The sequence below is a fragment of the Cicer arietinum genome, chromosome 1, assembly GCF_000331145.2.
Source record: "Cicer arietinum cultivar CDC Frontier isolate Library 1 chromosome 1, Cicar.CDCFrontier_v2.0, whole genome shotgun sequence".
Classification (NCBI taxonomy): domain Eukaryota; kingdom Viridiplantae; phylum Streptophyta; class Magnoliopsida; order Fabales; family Fabaceae; genus Cicer; species Cicer arietinum.
This window is the reverse complement of record NC_021160.2, coordinates 1,673,368-1,696,177: the sequence shown is the minus strand read 5'-3', so window position 1 is coordinate 1,696,177 and position 22,810 is coordinate 1,673,368. Positions and strand designations below refer to the sequence as shown.

Sequence of the window (22,810 nt, the reverse complement as noted above, 5' to 3'; positions counted from 1 at the left end):
CTATTGATCCATCATCCTAGGATTCTCTTTTATAGAGATCACTTTAGGAAATAAAGTAATTAAAAATCTTTAAACACTGAATTAACAACACGTAGTAATGAAGCTAGTAACTACTACATGGGAAAAATTATAAGCTCAACCGATTTTAGGAGCTAATTTTGCTCCCACCACAATTTAATTAGCGTAATTGGTGACTAAAATCTTTTTAATAAATGCTTGTTGGCGCATTCCCGCACGCATGTTTATGTGATTACAATCTCAATCTATCCACATCATCCACTCCTATTCTTTGCTTAAAGTCTTCTTAGCTAAATTAATTAATGGAATTAAAAAGAGGATCAAAATAATTATACTCTAAAACATTAGACAAAGCATGACTTTGGTGATATTTAGATACAATGATACCAAATTAAGACGAAGAGAACACGGGACAAAGAAGGGGAAATAAAATATATGATTGGTCCCTTTGCAAGCGCAAATTAAGGCCAAAGAAAAATATATATATTCCAATTTACGACTTACGTACAAATATGTCACTCCATCACTACACTATTTTACATTTAAAAAACATGAAGAAACCGTAAAGGCAAAGTTGTTTTCAACCAGAATCATTTAATTAATTTTATTATATAGTTTTATATCCATCACTCAAATCATCAGTATCACCACCAAACAAACCAACTAATTTTCCTTAACATCATAATAATTGATTAAAAATGTAGTAACCTTAACTTTATTCCATTTCCAACTTTAGATCTGTCTCAATTTTGTCACGCTTCCTTGTCACATAACATTTGTCTCACTCAATCATAGATTGTAGCGCAACAACCTAGGTCATGCAATTTCAATAAATAAATAAAATCAATTTAAAAAACAGTTTAAATTACACAATTATAAAATTAATTTTAAATAATTTCAATTATTGATTTTAAATCTAATACATAATTGATATTTCGACACAAAATTTTAAGTATCCAACACCTTATAAAAATACACACCACACCCAATTTCAGTGTATTCAAATTCTAAAAAGAAAAAAAATATATATATATATATATAAAATGAGCTGAAAATGCACTATGTAAAAAAAACATTTAAGAATATAATAATGTAAGTAAAAGCCAAAAAACAGGAACATAGAAATTGTGTGAATAGTCCTGTCTGGCTCCCACTTCCAATTTCCAATCATAGTGTTGAAAAAAACGGTGCTATCATTCATTCATATGCTGCCACATTAAAAATACAAACCCTCTTAAAACCTTCATGCACCAAACTTCTCTGTCCACACTGTCAAAAGCTTCATTTCATTTCATTACCTTATTCTTCCTTTTACAAAGAACCACTCTATGGCATTCACAATCATATTCTTTCAACCAACCTTTCTTCTTATTCTTCTTCTTGTTCCTCTCCATGTTACAGATGCATATTCTTCTATTCAAGAGCTTCTCCTAAACCATGGTTTACCAGCAGGGCTATTCCCGGAGAGTGTAAAATCATACAATTTGGATAAAAGGGGTGTTTTGGAAGTGAAGTTGGATAGTCCTTGTATTGCAAAATATGAAACTAGAGTGTTTTTTGAAACTGTTGTTAAAGCTAACCTTAGTTTTGGTCAGCTTAAAGGGTTGGAGGGTCTTTCTCAAGAAGAGCTTTTTTTGTGGTTACCTGTTAAAGATATTATTGTCAATGATCCTTTGTCTGGTCTAATTCTTATTGATATTGGTGTTGCTTATAAGCAACTCTCTCTTTCTCTCTTTGAAGATCCTCCAGTTTGTAGATCCCAAGGTATGTAGATTGTTCTTGTCATAATTCCAACTTGGATTCTCTCTCTGATGATATGTTGTAAATAACAATTGAAAAGTTTGTGCATGCAATTTGAAAGTTGAGATATGTGTATGTTCAGTTTCCTTTTTGGATTTCTCAAAATTGATTCTAGAGGTAGAAACTTGATTTTTACACGTTTGGATTCTTTGAGTGTAACTGATTTTGTCACTAAGCTGGGATTTGCAGTTTTTGACTCAAAATGTGTTTTTTAAGCTCAAATTTATTGGTGAATTCACTTTTACTTAAATGTATCTGAATATAAACCACTTTATATTCAAGTTATTTTTTTTTAACTAAAAATCAATTTTTGTGAACCAAATATTTACAAAGAGTTAATTCATTCTATGCTTGTAGTGATTTGATTTGAAAGTTGAATGTGAATGCAGGTTTTTCAATAAAAATGGGTGGAAGGAAGAGTATTGGATTTCAAGATCAGAGATAAAAGATGAGCTGTTTATCTATCTGGAAAGATGGTTTCTTTTCTTCTTTTTCTTTTTCTATTTCCAATTTTGATTTTGTTTTGTTCATTAGAAATGATTATACTGTGTAATGTGCATAGATACCAGGAGGGTTGTGATTAAATTAGAAGTAAGTTGAGACTTGAGAGAAGAAGTAACAAAAAAGAAGCTGCTGATGGTGGTGTTTATTGTAAAATATTTCAATGCAACTTTATGTGCCGATTTTTTTTACTAATATTCAAGCAAAGTTGTTTCATTTCATGTCATATGTATCATTTCTTTTTTTATAGTCAAATGTTAGTGGTAAGTTCGATGGGAGAACAAGGAAATTTGTTAGCTGCAGAGATCAAACTCTGAAGCTCCTTCTCGGTACTCTTTTAGCATCCCAACCATACTTAATAGTTGATCCTAGAGAATCTGCTAAAGTTTTCTGATATTTTTTATGATTATTAAAACCAAAAATTAACTATCCTATATGAGGAACCTAGATCCTTTACAGCTTAAATATGATTCAGCAGCTGTAGAGGATCCAATTTCTTAATCAAAATTAAACAGACAAGATAAAAATTATGATTATAATGATCATTAAGGTTAGTCTGCTGTGAATTTATTTCTTAAGTATATGCCTTTGCTAAATTGTGTAGTGCTTTCTAAATTCTAAGGAATTAGAAAAAAAACATCAAAAAAATATGAACTTGTTTGGTCAGATTCAAATATCTCCTTTTTAATGTCTAGTTGGTACTGGTTCTTGACAGAGGACAATGCTTGTTCATTTTGGACAACCATGTTGAGATTATATTCTAGAATCATATTCTTATGTACATAGCTTGAGTTTTGTTGAATTGAAGTACATTGCAGGTGGTACTTGACACCCTTAAGTAGACAGCATAGATTCTGCAGTTGCTTTTCATTTTAAGGTTTAAGCTCAAGGGCATCTTCAATTCTTTAGCCCTTTAACCTTTATAACTTTTTCTTAGCCTTAAATTGATGGTAGGTAGAATAAAACATTAAGTAGGAAGTTAATGCAAACCAAAAAGTATAATATTCTATTTTGACTGGTTTTCATTTCCACATGCCTTACTACATGTAAGTTTACTAGTTTTGTTTTAATTGGTATGTTGTTTTGTTAAAACTTAAACTTGTTCAGTACAGTTTAATATATACTTTTGAATGGTTAAGAAGCTACTTTTCATATCCAGTTAACATATTTGAGATAGTAATATCAGAAAGAGTATGCTACTGTCCTTGTGATGAAATCATAGCTACTGATACGAAAAAAGAAGCTTGAATCATATGTTTCATAGAGTCACATGTATGCAGCTTCTAATTAATCAGAAATACTCCTTTATGATTGGTGTGTATGAGCTCAATTCCAAATTATTCATCTCTTCTTTTCAATATTAACGATAAATCTTGACCAATAGATATATTATTCTCAAGAAATTATTGAATAAGTACTAAATGCACTTAGGAGTAACATTAACTGATCAATGACTTGACAAATTGTTGTAGATTGGAGAGACTTGGATTACTATTACTCCCATAATGGTACATGAGAGGGACCATTCTTGCAACATTAAGACAAAAATTGATAAAGGATGATGGAAATATTGGATTTGGGTTTATGATTTCTTGATTGAGACGTTTCCATTCATTTGAAATCATGTTAGCAACATGTGTTTGTGCTTCTTCACTTGAAATATCTTGGTGTTCATTAGTATAGCAATCAATATATGAGCCATCAAGACCATTTTGATCTCCACTCTGCATTTTATGTTAATAAATATATAATAATGTTTGTTGCAAAATGTTATAAATGAATTATTTGAGTTATTTTACCTTAGCTGCTCCTTCTAAATCATCAGAAAGACGAAGAATTGTAGCCACTGAATATATGATATTTGGAAATTCATGGTCCAAGATAGCAATAGTTTGTTCTTGAATAATGTGATTGAAGAGGAAGAATGAATGCACAAGTACAAGATGGACTCCTGTACTATCAATTCCATTCTTCAAGTATTCATCTGCCTTTGCCAAGTAACCAGAATTAAACCAATGTGCTTCTTTCAACACAGAATTTAAAAATCTCTCCCACTGTTTCACACAAATTAGTATGCTAGCTTCATTAGAAATATATATAATAATCTCTTGTTTCTAAAAATAATTTATATGGTCAAATATATCATATCATACTATATATTAACACACTTGATTAGTTTACCGATTTTTTAAGCGTGTCTATGGGGTTTAATCCATGCTTTTTGTAGACCTTTTCCGCGAATTCATTGGTAATCTTATAAATCAAACTTAAACAATTTTTCATGAAGTCTGGAAGTTTCTCTGTACCAGCCAATTCCCATCTGAATTCATACATTCAATCATTAGACTGATATATCAATATATATATGTTATGCTAAATTAAATTCATTTTATAGATAAATATGCTATACAAATTTTGTAGCAAATTATAAATCTCACTTAATTTTATAAACCTTATATATGTGTATTAGAAATTACTTTTAATAAAATTTGGTTTATAAAGAAAATATATATATACCTTTTAGCAGCGTCCGTAAATAGAGTAAGTTGATCTAATGTCCCATGAACATCAAAAATATCATCAACAACATAAATTAGAGAGATAACTTTGGTGAGTTCAATCCTTTGCTCTGAAAAGTTTGGATCTGTAAAGCATGTCATGGGCCACATGTACCATTTGAGTGGTTGATACATAACAAACTTGGGCTCCTTGGACATTCCTATGTCTTCTTTCCACCATCTATTTTGATTTTAATATAAAAAATATTTAATTGTAATATAAAAAGAAATAAGTAAAATAACAACTTTTTTTAGTTAGGGAACTAACTTGGAAACTTCAATGATCTCATTTTGATTCATGATTCTAACTATGTTGGAATTGATATTAGCAAGCTCCTCTAAACAAGTCCATTCATTATTGGCCTTCAAACCACTTAGGAATATGTTATTATTGTCCATGAACCTTGACAAGCCATAGTGAAGTGGATATTGAAGAGTGTTTGCAACATAAATAGCTTCATTGCAATTCTGATTTCTTGACAACCATGTATGAAGAAGCTCACTACTAAAATTCCCTATATCGTTTAGAATATCTTCTCCTTCCATACTTAGTTGAGATGCTTCGTACATAGCAATGAGACCCTTCATATCATTGCCATATTTTTCTCTAAAATTTCTTTTGTTACACATCAAGCTGTCAAATAAATCTGCTCATCCATTACAGTTGGTGATTAGTAACTAACTTCTTCAATATATATATAGTTACTATTTAATTCTAATTTCTATTAGGGGTGTCAATAGCGATCTATTCATTAATCCATATTGATCCGATCAATCCCTTCATTTTATAGTAGAATAAATAATGATGCATCAAAGTTTTTTCTAAATCCAAATGATTGATTTAAATAATAATACAAATTCAAAGGATTAAAATAATAAATATATAATTTACTTATAATATTATTTTAAAAATGTAATATATATTTTTATTAAATAAAATGCTCCACGCATGCCACCATAAGTGGCGGCTGGCCGCCACTCTATGCCATCACATCTCTGCCGCTGGCCACCACCAGCCTGATCTATAGGCGGCATCCGACCACCACTTCTAACAATTCTTATTAAAACTATTAATAAATAAATAATTTAAATAATTGATAATATTTGAATTTTTTATTTTAAATAATAAAAATTATTATTTTATAATTTATTTTTATGGATAGGTTGAATATCCATTCATTGAAAAAATATGGTGAAATTATTGAATAGTTTTATTTTGAGTGAATGGAATGAATGCTTTGATCCATCAATTACAATCAATATGTCCATCCATTTTTCCATCCCTAATTTCTATTATTGGCAAGTATGCAATATTTAGTATTTTAATGATGCATATTGTTTATATTACTTAAATATTTTGCACATTACAAATTTTTATTTTATGTGTGCTATGTATAACAATTTAATAAGAGGAAGAAAAAAGTGAGTAAATCCATCAAACACTTGAAGAATCATAACAGCATATATTACTTCTATTTATTTTTTGAAGAATGAAAATAATCTAACCTGGATTAACATAATGGCCTCCTTGTCTTAGTAAGCGAAATGTAAGTGCAACATCATATAGTTCATGGCTATTGACAAACTCAATGGGATTAATGTTGTTCAATATCAAATATTGTTTTTCAATCTCCTCAGCAAAGTGGTGTTCAATTCCAAGCCTTTGGATGATGTCAATCATATACAAACTCTCCATTGGATCCTCACTACAAGCAAATTTTTTATATACTTTCTTGGCTTCCTCCAAAATCAAAGCTTGTTTGACATAGATAACATCCTAAAATGTAAGTCAGTTTTAATTAACATTGAATATTAAAAGATGTTATAATATTAGAACATTGTATATTTATTTGTTCTTTAACACACTTACCATGTTGGAATTTTTCTTTGCTGGTGTTAGCTTAACTTAGGTGGTTGTAACTTGTGCAATGATTTAATTTAGGAGGATATATATTTTGATGAGATGGGAACAATATATGTGGAGCTATTTATAACTTAATGATGCATAACATATTTTAACGTTTTTAAAGATTCTAAAACATTGACAAGACAATGAGTTCCTAAAATAAAAAAGTAACTCATATAGAAAAGATAATATTTTCAGTTGGCTATTTATTCCGTAGGTATAAGGTGCAAATGTAAAATTTTAGAATGGTTAATAAAAAATTAAAGATATCATTCTAATTTTACAAAATTTATACTATAAAATATTTGAGACACTCTTTAATCGGAGCATGTGATTATATTGATTGTCGGTAGGGATGAGAATATGTCCGGCCGAACGACATGGGTTTACGGTTCTAGGCTACGTCATGTCAGAATCCTTTCTTAAACAGATAAGACCAAGACTTCTAAAAAAGTCTATTTAGTTAAAAATGTCACACTATAAACTACATAATAAGTCTTTTAGGCTTATTAGGCGGTTTATTTAAATAAATATAAATAATATTTTTTTTTACTACTATAATTATTATATTACTTTGATTTTTTTGTTATATATTCAACTTTTAGTAATTTACGCATATTAACTTCATTTAGTTTTTGACATATTTAAATATATTATTATAAAATATAATTTAAGTAGGATGTATATAAAATCATATTCTTCAAATTGTGATGTTAAATATCAAATAAAACTTAATTACATTGACATATTAACTGATTAATCTATTTAAAAAATATTTTTATTACTTATTTAAAAATATTAAAATGAAATAGACATTTAAATATGCTAACAAACTATCAAACACAAGCTTAAAAAGAAAATATATGACATGTCACGCGTGAAACTTACCCTTTAATTTTTTATGGTCCAAAACTAAGCTCCTACCTTAAACTTGGCGGTACTATGCACAATTATTATATTGTGTATAAAATCATGTATATAAAATCATATTCTTCAAATTGTGATGTTAAATATCAAATAAAACTTAATTACATTGACATATTAACTGATTAATCTATTTAAAATTTTTTTTATTACTTATTTAAAAATATTAAAATGAAATAGACATTTAAATATGCTAACAAACTATCAAACACAAGCCTAAAAAGAAAATATATGACATGTCACGCGTGAAACTTACCCTTTAATTTTGTATGGTCCAAAACTAAGCTCCTACCTTAAACTTGGCGGTACTATGCACAATTATTATGTTGCGTATAAAATCATGTATATAAAATCATATTCTTCAAATTGTGATGTTAAATATCAAATAAAACTTAATTACATTCACATATTAACTGATTAATCTATTTAAAAATATTTTTATTACTTATTTAAAAATATTAAAATGAAATAGACATTTAAATATGCTAACAAACTATCAAACACAAACCTAAAAAGAAAATATATGACATATCACGCGTGAAACTTACCCTTTAATTTTGTATGGTCCAAAACTAAGCTCCTACCTTAAACTTGATCCAAAACTCAGCTCCTACCTTAAACTTGGCGGTACTATGCACAATTATTATGTTGTGTGAGCACGACACGTTTTTATTTCCCACATTTCTTTTGTGTACCATCAATTATTTCCCACATTTTTTTGTATACCATCAATTCACGGCCACCATTAATTTACAAGTTGTGGAAATGGATAAGTTAAATTAGATAGTTGAAGTTTGTCCACATGATACTAGAAAAATAAATCATTTATGAAAATAAAAACTAGATAGCACCCACAGTCTCTTAATTTAATTTTAGTTGATATTTTAATTTTTAATTTTTTTTTTTGATTTGGTCCTTTATTTTAATTTAAGTGACAATTTGATCTTTTATGTTTTAAAATGTTAACAATGTTATCATTTTTTTATAAAAATTCAAAAAAAAATCTTCAAAAATTTCAAACAAAATCTTTAAAAAAAAATAAGGATGTAGGTAGTATTTTTGAAATATTTATTCACATAAAGATATCTTACAACATGTACAACTGATGTAATTTATATATATAAAAATTATTTTAAGATCTTTGCTATATACAACTATTTGAGTGTCCAAACAAATATGATTTGTATGTATAATAACTATTTTAGCACATTTTCTAATTGCGATATAATTTTCATGACTAGATTGATATAAATTTTATTAGTCAAATAAGTCAGACAATCAAAGAAATACTTGTTTTAATTAAAATTGAGACTTTTGTTAATTAATGTATTAATCAGGTAAGTTTTTGAATAAGCTATATATGTGAGGTCCAAATTTCTTGCTTGAAATAAGAGGAAGATACAACACGGTACATAAATGTACAAAAATAGACATAACAACTTCAAATAAATTATTTGTTGGAAAAAATTTACTAACAAATTATTTAAACTAGAATGTTCAGAATTATGAAACATATAAAATTATGAAAGATATAGAATAATCAAACTTAGTTCATTTATCTTATGTTTTTCTTTTCACCGCAAACTTTTGTATCAATTCCTTATTTTCATTTTTCTTCATCATCTGAACTTTTTGAAAAAGAGTAGAGTTAGCATACATAATCTTGAGTATAATAATTTTATTTGACATCGTAAATATCTTATTTTTTAAATATCTTATTTTCTTTGATTTGAGCTAACATACCTAATCTTGACAGTGTAAAAAACATTACAGAAAAAAACTATGATACAAAAATTTCAAATCAAACACAAAAATTAAACAAAATATTTCAAAATAACACACACAAATATTAAACAATAAAGAAGATGAAGATAAGGACACTTTTCCTCCAACAACAACAATTAAGCTTAATTTTGTTTGTTAAGTTGATTGAATATATGCAATATTTGTTGAATCAAATATGCAATGCAGATCTTAAAAGATGACTTAATCAGATTTTACTTTTTTTTTGAAGTTGATGTAATTGGAGTTTGAGATGATGGGGGTGGATTTGTGGAAATAAAATAGAATGTTAGGAGTTTAAGGAAGGTCAAAAAAACAACAATTAATAAATGCATAATATGTTTGAAATTAAGTGTAATTAATATTATGTTTGGATTTGAAGAGACGTGTAATTAATTGAAAAATGCATTAAACGATAAAAATGAAACAATAAAATAATTATCATAAAATTGCTTTGGAGAAATACAGTAGAGAGAAAAGAAAATAATTGTTTTTAAGTAGATAATTCAGCATATAGTAGGAGATGACATAATTGTAATTATGTAATATGTAAAATGCTGATGTGTTATGATGAAAACTCGGGAGACTATTTTAATATATATTATAATAGATTTGCTTTGTATGAGACAATATATATTGCCTATGTGAACATTTAAGATATTTAGAACCTAATTAACAATAGTAAATATACAGCTCGTGGTTTAGTCCCTAGAATAAAGAAAGTACTGAAATAGTCCTCAAGAATTAGAATCTAGATACGAGGATCACGTTATAGCTAGTCCCTCTAACGACTTTCATCCAAAAATGAATGTTCAAGTTGCTGATACGTACCATTAAGTTGTTGAATATGAATATGAGAGATGAATATTTTTCATTTGTAAACTATAATTTTGATATTTGATATTTGAATAGGGACGAGAATAGATCAGACTAATCGACAGAGACCTACAGACTACAACCTAGTCTACATCAGGCTCAAGTCAGACTGGACTTTTTTGTTAAACAAATAAAACCAATGCTTCAAAAAAAAAAAAACTTATATAGTTAAAAAGATCAGGATATAGACCAAATAATAAACCTTTTAGGTCTACTTAATTAAATATAAATAATATTTTTTTACTACTATAATTATCATATTAAATTTTGATTTTTTTTGTTATATATTCAACTTTTAGTAATTTACGTATATTAACTTTATTTAGTTTTTGACATATTTAAATATATTATTATAAAATATAATTTAAGTATAATGTATATAAAATTATATTCTTCGAAATATGATATTAAATATCAAAATAAAACTTAATTTCATTGACATATTAACTCGTTAATCTATTTAAAGATATGTTTGATTACTTATTCAAAAATGTTAAAATAAAATAGACATTTTAAATAGGCTAACAGACAAACCACATGCCAGACTTAGGTCTTGATAGATGTAAAAAATAAGTCTATGACAGACCGTAGGTCAGACTTAAGTCTATAATTTTTTTATTGGTTAGGCTCAAGTCTAGCAAAGTCTAGCTAAGTCCAATCTATTCCTACCCCTAATTTGAAGGTAAAGTATCATTCTAATCTTTGAAGGTGTAGGGTGTTGTTTATTTGGTTTTTGTTTCAGTTAAAAATTTAAATTAATCATTGAATCATCAAAATAGTCTTTGAAAAATACAACTTATTATTATAAAAAAAATTATTGTCAAAATTGTCCATGACCATTATAACGTCATAAAATAAACTGATTGATACATTGATGATTTGATGACTAATAGTACATCAATAAAAATATATGAATTTTTATATATAATTTAACTAACAGTTTAATTGTTCAATTCACAATAAAAAATAAAAAGTCAAAAATTATGTTTCGTGTCAACAACGAATTAACTTAAATACAGAGATAATTTTATATTAAGAAAATCAACAATTTCATCCGCAATGAAATAATGAAGGAAAATAGAGTCCTCACATGTACAACTACAGTTACTCTACCATTTTATAAGTACCCTTGTTTCAGAGTTTTGAAGTGAGTTATTTAATTTTTGAGTTGCAAAATACTATTATAGCTCGTTTGATGCGCATAATAGGATAAAAATATGATAACATATATAAAACTTGATAAAGACATAACAAGATAATGACGTGATAAACATTATCATATCATGTATTTGATACACATATGATAACAATAGGATAATAATATTTTATTTTGTCATTAATTTAGTAAATATCTGATATCTAGTCACGGCAAGATATAATATATATTATATTTAAATAAAAAATTACTATTGTGAACAATTATGTATTAGTTTTGAAAAAATTAATTTATTATATTTAAAATATTATAAATTAATAAAAAAGTAATTAAGTAATGAAATAATTTTATTTTCAAAACTATCCATTGACACTACTAAATAAACGATTTCAATTTTAAAAAGATATTGAGTAACCAAATAATTATATTTTATTTGTTAGAATGTAAATAAAAATATGATATATATTATATATAAATGGCAAAAATACCCTTATAAATAAATTATATTTATTTTAAAATGTCAATTAATTTTCATATTTTTACAATTTTGAATATTAATTTGTTAAATTATATAAAAAAAGACAAAACTACCTTTGTGATAAAAATCATAAATATTTTTTAAATTAATTATCAATATTTCATTTTTAAGTTTAATATCAAATTCTATTAGTTATTTTTATATTTATATTTGATTAGATTTATATTTTTATATTTTAGATTATAATTTATAAAGTTTATATTTTTGCATTTTAATATATTTCAATTTTATATTTTATAAGGGTAGTTGAATAAATTATTGTTCTTATTATATCTTGATGGTTTGTAACCCAATTTATATTCAAAATATAAATTTCAACTAGAAAGACATGATAAGATAGAGTTCTTGATTAACTTATTATATTTTGTTGATTTATCAAACACAAAATCTAGATATGATATGATAACTTGTGTTTATGATGTCTCTTATCTTGTCAACGACACCTTAGACCAATTTGATGGACATGATAAGAGACATATTATAAATAAGTTATCATATCATGTATGAATGTATTGTTTGATGAATCAACATGATTTAATAAATTAATCCACAATTCTATCATATCATGTCTCTCTAGTTGAAATTTATATCTTAAATATAATGTTTATTTTGTCAGTATTTTATCATATATTATCTTATTTTTATCCAACTTTACATCATATTATGTCTCTATTTTATCATGTGCATCAAACGGACCCTTAAAATAAATGTTAAATATTTTGTACAAATATTTTAAAATTTTAAATTATTAAAAAAAATTAAGTAAAATAAATAATTTTTAAACATTATATTTAAATATTTTAATATATAGATAAAGTAAACTTATTTTTAATATTTTAATATATAAATAAAATTAATTACAATAATAATGACATAAAAAATATTGTATTCAACTCACAAATGTCATGTCCTTAATAAGAGTTCTACATCATAAAAATAGTGGAGATCAAAAATCCCAAGAGTTAGTTAATAGAGACTAGAAAACCGATTTTAGAAATGAGACGACTAAAAGTTCATTTTGAATAAAATAAGGACAAAAGTACATTTAAACTCGAAAAGAATTAAAAATAAATATTACATATTAAAGTTGCAAAATCTTATAAATAGTCTTTTTTAATAGATTTTAAGAAGCCTTTTATCTTTTCCTATATACAAATATAAACATAATTTATATATAGTTATTCAAAAATATATTTTCTTTTAGACAGAATCTATATATAGTTATTTAAAAATATATTTGTTTTTCGACACATAAATATTTGAGTATATTGTAAAACAAAAATTACCTTATTTTAAATTACATGTTATTTTATATTCACTAATCGATAAGTCACTGTTAGAGTCGTGGCCTGATATTTCTGCTACTGCTTTGTATAGTTAACCACCCAAGACTTCTTATCTGCACATAAAATATTTGTACACCTTTAATTCTGGAAGACTAATTATGGCTACACAAAATTCAGAGTGAAAACATGAAAAATAATAATCATGAACAGAATTTTGGCAAGTATATAGTATTGTTCATAGTATGAATCCCTGACTTCTTTACACAAGCCAGATGGGTCCCACTCTCCATTCCTTCCAAATCTCCAAATTTCCTTAGCTCTTCACCATCATAAGTTCTCTTTTCAACATCCTCTTTCACATCTATGTTCTTGAAGCTTTTACCAAACATAGAGTCAAAGAAGTTTTTCAAATGATCATTTTCCTGAAGTAATGTTTTCATTCTACTCTGTCTAGTGACATGAGCTCTTGGTTTTGTTTCCGAAGGAAATATCAAGTTTCTAGTAAGATGTCTCAAAACATCTGGTGACAGCTTCTCATGATTCAATACACAACAGATATTCATCTTTTCCTTTTCATCTATTCCTGCATGAACCTGTGAATCTTTATCAGTAAAACTCTCAAATATGAAACAGAATTGATATAACACAAGAAGTAGATAAAATAAAATAGCTTGATCAATAAATAATTTTAAAAATGTATATCTCAAGTAGCATTTTTATGCCAAAATGGATTTTAGAAAAAAGTCGACAATTGTGATTCAGGCCGCACAATCATAGTTTTTGGTGTGTCAACCACCATGAAGTTGCATCAGTCGCATTTGACCTTAATTCTAAGTAATATCAAACATCATAAAAATACTGTGACTGTGATTTAAAACCTTTTATGTACAATGGAAACAAGGAAGATTAGTTAAATACTAGTTTACCTTTAGATACATGTCCATGGCTAGGTATAATTGATCATGTGATTCCCTCACATTATCTGGTAGTACTGTAATCAATGCTTCAAATTCAGAAGATTTGAGATAAGGATCAGGAGCAACTTCCACAAGAAACAAATCCATCATTTTAACAACTCTCTTAACTCGGTTCAAACATACCTCAAAACTTCCTCCTAACAAAAAAATATGCATGACCCTTAACACAAAATCAACATCATATGCATGATCCTTCCCATGTGGAGATGGAACAAGTAGATAATCAATATTTACTTGATCAAGCAGAGGGCCTATAAGACTTTCTATATTGTTTCTAAAAAATTTGCTTGCTTTCAAACTAATCGCGATTCGATTAAGATTGAATAAATCCTTGCAAGAAATTGATTCTATATCAAGCAATGAAAGAAGATTGATTATAACCTTAATTGTCTCAATCTTTTCACCTTGTGAAGCACCAACACAACTCAAGTTGTGATAGTAGAATAAAAACTTGGAGACTACACAATGATCAAAATCATGAGATATCATTGTTCTTATGATCTTGTCCAACAAATCAATATTCAAGAACAAAAGATGTTCAAACCACCATGTTGTTCCAAAGCAGTTATTATTTCTCCAACTGTTGTTACTGCTAGTAGTGTCACAAGAGTTTTGGAAGCTGGATCTGTTGGAAGAACATGTGTATGGACTTGTAACAATGCATGGAGAAGTTAACCTTTCTATCAATTGATCCACAATTTTGTCTAGAATTGATAAGTAACTTTTGGAAGGAAATAATTCTTGACATTGTTTCAATGCTTCCAAGAGCTCAAACCAAGTCCAGAAATGAATTCCTTCAAGAAAAATTTCAATATGAGGCTTCAAGCTTGGTGTTCCAAGATTCTCACATTCCATTTCCAAAAACTGAGGAGAAGAACAACATAGCATGGACACATTGGATGGAGTTAAATCCATGCTGATACTATTGTAGTGAGGACTAATTATGAACTCAAAAGCATGTGCACCACCTGGAAAGTCACCAAATATAATTTTCATTTAAGAGGAAACTAGGCCCTTTTATATGTATAGTGTCGTTATAAGCATGAATGTATCCCAGTAAAAAAATTATTTTCTAAAGCATCTTTTTCTAATTAGTTTAATTCTCAAATGTGTCTAATAATAATTAGTTTAATCCTCGAATTTCTCTTTCATTTGTCAGTTTGACTCATAAAACTATCGGTAAAAGACAAATGAATGAGATTTTTAAAATTTTATTGTATTTATAAACTATAAAGATTTTGTCTCCCACATTTAGAGACTAAAATGACCATTTATCCGAAAAATAATTAATGGACACCACCAACCCAACAAAAATATCAAATTTATCATGGAATTAAACTGTATAAAATTAAGTAAACAAGAAAATCTGAAGGAATTTGAAACAATATAATCATGGGGGGGTCATGGTTTGAAAGAAAAGAAAACATTAACAATGCAAATCGTGGAATCCATAATGATGAAGGGTTTAGCAAGCAAGGTCCACTTGTGACATGCCTACAATATTTTAATCATGGTGTAATGAAATGTTAAGTGTGATCACAACTTATCATTTTGTTGGAAGCAAATAACGTAATAACTAATCTTTTCATTAGAAACTAAAGAAGAGTTTTACCTTGTTTACAATGAATGTGTTTTCTCCTCAAGTTTACATAAAGTTCCCATTCTTACTAAATATAACAAGTACTAATATTTACATGTATTTAAAATATAACATTTGAGGAATAGGAAGTTTGTGGGGCATGAGAATGTCATGTGAATGATGAAAAACCAATGAGTAAAGGGAAGTTCATGGGAACATGTATGTAAAGAATCTTCAGCTACAAGAGAAGAATGATGTGAATAGAAAAGGTGTTGTTTTATATACCATTCTGATTTAATTAATTGGTCAGAACAATACTGAAATATTTTTATTTACCTTTTATCATATATTTTTTTGTTAGTAAAGATATAGCCATTACAATAAACTACTTTAAGTGGGGCATCACTCCATTAATTCTTTTTTTAGAGAATTTTAATTAATTTTTTTGGGACCAACTAATAAAAAAAATACATAGGGGGAGTCTCAATGTTCGCATCACTCCATTAATTAATTTTTTGGGACCTAATAAAAAAGGAGATTTGGTGGGAGACCAGTGTTTTTAGAGCATCTATGATACAATTTCTCTATTTTGGAGTTTAACCCGCGTATACACATAATTTATTTTTTAATTATAATACTTAATAAATATTATTTTCATCTAAGAAAATTATTAAATGAATTTCACAAATAATTTTATGTTATTATATTTTAATAGTATTTAATTATTTTAAAATAATTTTTTGAGTCACACTTATAATAGCACCCTCTCTATAAACACCGATTTTTCTTACACCACATTTTAAAGATGCTATTATGCTTATTAGGCACATTGTGGATGGCTTTAGAAACATGTAGAACACAAAATTTTGACCATGCGCATCAATCATGGTAATTATGGTATTCCTAATAGCACAAAAAAAATTCATAATTCAAAGTGACCAATGTAGCACTTCCCTTTTTCCGTTACTCATGCCACCAAATTTTTGTATTGTTTACCAATCCAGTGAGTGGACATTCAATGGATCGCAGTGTGAAGGAATGATAAAATCAACACAATTTTGCTTTTGGGAGAAAAGAAATTTGACTCAATATTCAAGAGGCCGTTATCGGTGACAAGCTGGCATTGACTTAGCTTATAATTTTGGTAACTAATTGACCAATTTGGAGGAGCATTTCGAATAGTTTATTTAGTTGTCTTAGATTAATTATTTCTAAAGATGTAAAATCATAAAGTACTTTGAACATTTTGTAATCAAGGTGAAGCCAAATATATAAATAGTAGTAAAAAGTCTGAACATTTTGTGCTGTATTATTATGATGTCATGTGCCTAAATACTCAACTTGGATTGCTATTGGCTCATGAGCTGGTATTTTTTATTTCTAAACCTTAACACCAATTAGTATTATTGACCCAAAAAAACAGCAATTAGTATTTAGTAATGTGAATCATAGCTGTCAGCACTCTTTTTGGCCGACAGGAAAAGCGACCAACACGTTTTTAGTGACAGAAACATTGCTCATGGGTACCCTTAGGTTATACTAGTATACAGAACATCTTATGGGTGCTTCCCTCCAATGTGGATGATATTACTTCGGTTCTAAAAGCCAGATTGTATGGCCAGTCATACCTTGGAGGTGAATTTACTGCTGAAGATATCTATGAAACTCTCCACCCTTAAAACAAATTCACTGTAGTTGCAATCGTATCATATATGGTTCCAATCTTATCGAATGTCCCCTACAAACAAGATAATTTCAGAAAAGGGTTCCTAGGATGTATAGCATAAAATATGAAAAACATGAGGTTTCGGACATGCCATAAACAATAGGTAAATCCAAACTTGTACAATGTTAAAAAATATATATGCCAGTAACCAGTCATCAAAATTAACATATAATGTATCTAAGAAATGGCTTCCTGCCCGTATCATACATTAAAAATTACTGAGATAAACTCTGTATACATATGACACAAATATTGTAACCGAAGACGGTATTTGGATTTCATGTCACCTATACTTGAGGGTGGGGGGATTAGCAACAAAAATTTCAATAATTATATTTGAAATATCAAAGAATTTTCAGTTTGCCCTTGGAAATAGAATCCTTGACAAGCTCCATGTGGCATGAAGCTTTCTGTGCTCCAATCAACCCAGAACAAGAGCCACTGGACCCTAAAGTGATAGCAAAGTAAAGATAAACAGTACAGAGGATTGTAAGGAGCACAAGAGCGAATAAGAGGAAGCGATGCCTCTGGAAGAGTGTCGACCAACTACCAAGTCCATCCTTAGCAAATTGTCTCCTGAAAGATGGAGACTTCAATCGAGGAGAAGACGACAGAATGGTGTCAAGAACCATGACTTCTACAATAACCTTCTTATGTCCACCCGAAGCTGCAAACCATGCAATAAACAATAGTTAAGATATGATTCTATGAAAATTATATGAAAAACTTAAAATGTGACATATCACGCTTATCAACCTCTTTCTACATAACCACACACACATCAGAGCAAGTTTTTTTACTTAACAGAAAACACTATATAGAGTTTTGACATCAATTATTTTAACAGTTGACTTTTAATGCCCAAATGAATCGCAATTACTTGGTGAGAATGAAAATTAATAATCAGTGTTGTCAAATAATTGCTGTAAGTTTGTTACGGCGTTTTGGCATGGCAGAATTTGAACATCCCGTTATTGTTCTACCATACGCGATTTATTACAAAGTATTGTCCAATTAGGGCTAGAGCAATGCAATAGCACTATAGTTTAGCGAAATTTAAACACCCTTATTTTCTGCAATGGAACATATTGATAATAACTAATTGACATAAGGAATAAATCAAACCATAAGTACACATTCAAACATGCAAATTGCAAAACCCAGAGAAATATGATTTAACCAAACAACCTCTAGAAAACCAGATAACAATCCATATTTCATTTGAATAAAGAGGTTGTCCGCAACAACAATTGTGACTGAAATGCTAAGTTTTTTTAACGTTTCTGAAACCACAATTACAGCTTTATTATATCACAATTTCTGCAAAATTCCTTTAACTCCAACATGAGCTACTAATGTTTTAAGAAACAAGAAACGAGGATCTTATAATCGATGGACAAAATAAACTTTTCCTTATTTTTTTTCTTCTTCTCTAAATGCAAGAAGCACATAATTCATAATAAATCAGCAGCTAAAAAATCACAAGAAATCATGTAATAAAATTGCAAGAATTCGATGATAAAAAAAAAAAAAACACGCATTATCTTTGTTGCAATTGATCCGATCTGTGGCTCTGGAATAGTAAATAAAATAAAATAAAAAATAAAGAAAAACAAATGAGAATGAAAAGAATAGAGTGATTAGAGATGAATAATAAAGGTATACCTAGAGAAGGTTCAATGAAATCAGATTAGTGAGAATAGTAATTAATTAGAAAAGAGGCACAGATCTGATTTATTAATCAAGAGAGAGAGAGAGAGAGAGAGAGATGATGCATACCCTATTCCGTTAGGTTGCGTTAAGAAAAAGGATGGTTGTGTGTGGATAAGAAAAGCAAAGTGACGCAACGAAGAAGAAACCAGTCATCAAAATTAACATATAATGTATCTAAGAAATGGCTTCCTGCCCGTATCATACATTAAAAATTACTGAGATAAACTCTGTATACATATGACACAAATATTGTAACCGAAGACGGTATTTGGATTTCATGTCACCTATACTTGAGGGTGGGGGGATTAGCAACAAAAATTTCAATAATTATATTTGAAATATCAAAGAATTTTCAGTTTGCCCTTGGAAATAGAATCCTTGACAAGCTCCATGTGGCATGAAGCTTTCTGTGCTCCAATCAACCCAGAACAAGAGCCACTGGACCCTAAAGTGATAGCAAAGTAAAGATAAACAGTACAGAGGATTGTAAGGAGCACAAGAGCGAATAAGAGGAAGCGATGCCTCTGGAAGAGTGTCGACCAACTACCAAGTCCATCCTTAGCAAATTGTCTCCTGAAAGATGGAGACTTCAATCGAGGAGAAGACGACAGAATGGTGTCAAGAACCATGACTTCTACAATAACCTTCTTATGTCCACCCGAAGCTGCAAACCATGCAATAAACAATAGTTAAGATATGATTCTATGAAAATTATATGAAAAACTTAAAATGTGACATATCACGCTTATCAACCTCTTTCTACATAACCACACACACATCAGAGCAAGTTTTTTTACTTAACAGAAAACACTATATAGAGTTTTGACATCAATTATTTTAACAGTTGACTTTTAATGCCCAAATGAATCGCAATTACTTGGTGAGAATGAAAATTAATAATCAGTGTTGTCAAATAATTGCTGTAAGTTTGTTACGGCGTTTTGGCATGGCAGAATTTGAACATCCCGTTATTGTTCTACCATACGCGATTTATTACAAAGTATTGTCCAATTAGGGCTAGAGCAATGCAATAGCACTATAGTTTAGCGAAATTTAAACACCCTTATTTTCTGCAATGGAACATATTGATAATAACTAATTGACATAAGGAATAAATCAAACCATAAGTACACATTCAAACATGCAAATTGCAAAACCCAGAGAAATATGATTTAACCAAACAACCTCTAGAAAACCAGATAACAATCCATATTTCATTTGAATAAAGAGGTTGTCCGCAACAACAATTGTGACTGAAATGCTAAGTTTTTTTAACGTTTCTGAAACCACAATTACAGCTTTATTATATCACAATTTCTGCAAAATTCCTTTAACTCCAACATGAGCTACTAATGTTTTAAGAAACAAGAAACGAGGATCTTATAATCGATGGACAAAATAAACTTTTCCTTATTTTTTTTCTTCTTCTCTAAATGCAAGAAGCACATAATTCATAATAAATCAGCAGCTAAAAAATCACAAGAAATCATGTAATAAAATTGCAAGAATTCGATGATAAAAAAAAAAAAAACACGCATTATCTTTGTTGCAATTGATCCGATCTGTGGCTCTGGAATAGTAAATAAAATAAAATAAAAAATAAAGAAAAACAAATGAGAATGAAAAGAATAGAGTGATTAGAGATGAATAATAAAGGTATACCTAGAGAAGGTTCAATGAAATCAGATTAGTGAGAATAGTAATTAATTAGAAAAGAGGCACAGATCTGATTTATTAATCAAGAGAGAGAGAGAGAGAGAGAGAGATGATGCATACCCTATTCCGTTAGGTTGCGTTAAGAAAAAGGATGGTTGTGTGTGGATAAGAAAAGCAAAGTGACGCAACGAAGAAGAATATGGAATGCGACTTTGGGGAACTCAAAGCTCGTTCGTTCGCCACCCAAAAGGATGTTTTTTATTTAACTTCACCGCTCGCATTAGATAAACAAACCTTCGCCCAATTACGCGTCACAAACTCTATTCTCCGACTCTATTATTAATCATCCTATTTTCTCTCTTTTTTTATTATATATATTTAATAATATAAATCATCAAAACTTCGACACACGTCGTTATGTTTATATACCTTTATTTATAGAAAATTCTTGTGTATATTTTCAAATTAAATTATTAAAAGCCGAATCATATGTCAGTTTAATTATATTTTAGATTTAATATTATTAAATTTATTTTTTTTTTGAAATAATATATTTTTTATAATTTTGAAAATTATTTATTCAATTAATAAGGTTTAATGTTTAATAGTAATGTCTTTGTGAATAAATTAAAAAAAATTATTAGTTAAAATATTTATAGTACTAATACATACCTTTTTTTATATAATATCGTATAATAGACTTAAGTTTTTTTAAAAATTAATAAAATATAGTAGAATGGAGTGTAACTAATAAAATTCTATCCTTTGAATATTTAGAATATAGGTGGAATGGAGTGAGACATGATTAAATAATATTTTATTCCATTGTTAAATATCCAAATAATAAAATGAATACTTTATTACATTCAATTCTATTCATTTTCACTTCACTTTATTTCCTTCCGTTTTCCTTATTTAAAAAATATTCAAATAGAGCCTTAGATCAATTGTTGAAGTTGTGGAAGTTCAACCAAACAATTTCTCAAAAGTAATGATATGCATGTTCACTCTACGACTATCAAATAAATTTGTATTTAAGAGTTACATATTTTAGAATTAGAATAAAAGACATGTACTTTAACATGCCTTATGTGCCATTTTATAAGATGCTCTTTAGAGTTTCAATAAACAATTTGTTAGAGTTGATAAGTTGTATTTGTTGTGATTTACAATCTTTTAGGCTTGATTTAGGATGTGTGTCCTATAATGATATCTGATGACCATTACCATCATATGGTTTAGATTCATACCATCACATTATAGTAACTATTATTATCATGTGGAGATGAAAAAATTTCTACGCGAATTCCGAAGATCTCTCACTTCAAATCCTCTTTAATATGCTCCAATCCCCTAATTAATTGGTTGTTTGATCTTAGACTCAATTTCGAGCATATTGGACTCATATTACGTTTTTCCTTTTTAACAAACGAAGTTTATTAACAATTTCTAAATTTGTGGTCCTTTGCGTTTGTTAACAATTTCTAAATTTGTGGTCCTTTGCATCTAGTTAGTTATAAATTGCCTACTCATATTACTTTTTTATTTTAACAAATGTTACAACCTAGTTGTATTCCTTAATTCTTTTTTTGTGAAATAAATTTCAGGTGAGATCCTTGTACCATATGACATGAATCCTAAAAAGAAATATATTCATGTCTTTATTTTTTTCTCCTTATCAATTGGATTAGTCTATTTTGGCTGTAATATAGTACCTTTTGTTGTTGTTGCAATATAGTACTCTTTAAACACATTTTTAAGGGTATTTTATTTTCTTGATTACAGTTCATGAGTTATGTTAAATCAAATTTATT

General features: G+C 28.2%; 5 protein-coding genes across 8 annotated transcripts; 1 reads left to right on the top strand and 4 right to left on the bottom strand.

Moving 5' to 3' along the window:
* Positions 1 to 1,184: 1,184 nt before the first annotated feature.
* On the top strand, positions 1,185 to 4,117 carry LOC101515459 (uncharacterized). Of its 2 annotated transcripts, none has more exons than XM_012714512.3 (3): positions 1,185 to 1,782; positions 2,208 to 2,294; positions 3,792 to 4,117. In XM_012714512.3, exons 1-2 carry the CDS (start codon positions 1,347 to 1,349, stop codon positions 2,261 to 2,263), a joined length of 492 nt encoding a protein of 163 aa, XP_012569966.1. In that variant the 5' UTR covers positions 1,185 to 1,346; the 3' UTR covers positions 2,264 to 2,294; positions 3,792 to 4,117. The 2 variants fall into 2 exon arrangements, with proteins under 2 accessions (XP_012569966.1, XP_027187348.1); XM_027331547.2 differs by lacking the exon at positions 3,792 to 4,117 and adding an exon at positions 2,381 to 2,540.
* Positions 3,639 to 6,900, bottom strand: LOC101515140 (neryl diphosphate diphosphatase, chloroplastic-like). Its single transcript, XM_004485614.4, has 7 exons — positions 6,748 to 6,900; positions 6,384 to 6,654; positions 5,146 to 5,524; positions 4,837 to 5,058; positions 4,501 to 4,639; positions 4,119 to 4,373; positions 3,639 to 4,043 (listed from the first exon to the last, which is right to left on the bottom strand). Exons 1-7 carry the CDS (start codon positions 6,748 to 6,750, stop codon positions 3,759 to 3,761), a joined length of 1,554 nt encoding a protein of 517 aa, XP_004485671.1. The 5' UTR covers positions 6,751 to 6,900; the 3' UTR covers positions 3,639 to 3,758.
* A 6,509-nt stretch (positions 6,901 to 13,409) lies between these two features.
* On the bottom strand, positions 13,410 to 15,864 carry LOC101514816 (BTB/POZ domain-containing protein At3g22104-like). The gene is made up of 2 exons (XM_004485613.4): positions 14,272 to 15,864; positions 13,410 to 13,938 (listed from the first exon to the last, which is right to left on the bottom strand). The coding sequence occupies exons 1-2, from the start codon at positions 15,316 to 15,318 to the stop codon at positions 13,546 to 13,548; spliced, it is 1,440 nt and encodes a 479-aa protein (XP_004485670.2). The 5' UTR covers positions 15,319 to 15,864; the 3' UTR covers positions 13,410 to 13,545.
* Positions 15,865 to 17,766: 1,902 nt separating this feature from the next.
* Positions 17,767 to 19,485, bottom strand: LOC101514496 (uncharacterized). 2 transcript variants are annotated; one of them, XM_027337764.2, is made up of 2 exons: positions 19,407 to 19,485; positions 17,767 to 18,294 (listed from the first exon to the last, which is right to left on the bottom strand). In XM_027337764.2, the coding sequence occupies exon 2, from the start codon at positions 18,257 to 18,259 to the stop codon at positions 17,972 to 17,974; it is 288 nt and encodes a 95-aa protein (XP_027193565.1). In that variant the 5' UTR covers positions 18,260 to 18,294; positions 19,407 to 19,485; the 3' UTR covers positions 17,767 to 17,971. The 2 variants fall into 2 exon arrangements, with proteins under 2 accessions (XP_027193565.1, XP_073226474.1); XM_073370373.1 differs by having other exon boundaries at positions 19,293 to 19,444.
* Positions 19,486 to 19,489: 4 nt separating this feature from the next.
* On the bottom strand, positions 19,490 to 21,321 carry LOC101514173 (uncharacterized). Of its 2 annotated transcripts, none has more exons than XM_073370370.1 (2): positions 21,003 to 21,321; positions 19,490 to 20,004 (listed from the first exon to the last, which is right to left on the bottom strand). In XM_073370370.1, the coding sequence occupies exon 2, from the start codon at positions 19,967 to 19,969 to the stop codon at positions 19,682 to 19,684; it is 288 nt and encodes a 95-aa protein (XP_073226471.1). In that variant the 5' UTR covers positions 19,970 to 20,004; positions 21,003 to 21,321; the 3' UTR covers positions 19,490 to 19,681. The 2 variants fall into 2 exon arrangements, with proteins under 2 accessions (XP_073226471.1, XP_027193567.1); XM_027337766.2 differs by having other exon boundaries at positions 21,117 to 21,316.
* Between the last annotated feature and the right edge of the window lie 1,489 nt (positions 21,322 to 22,810).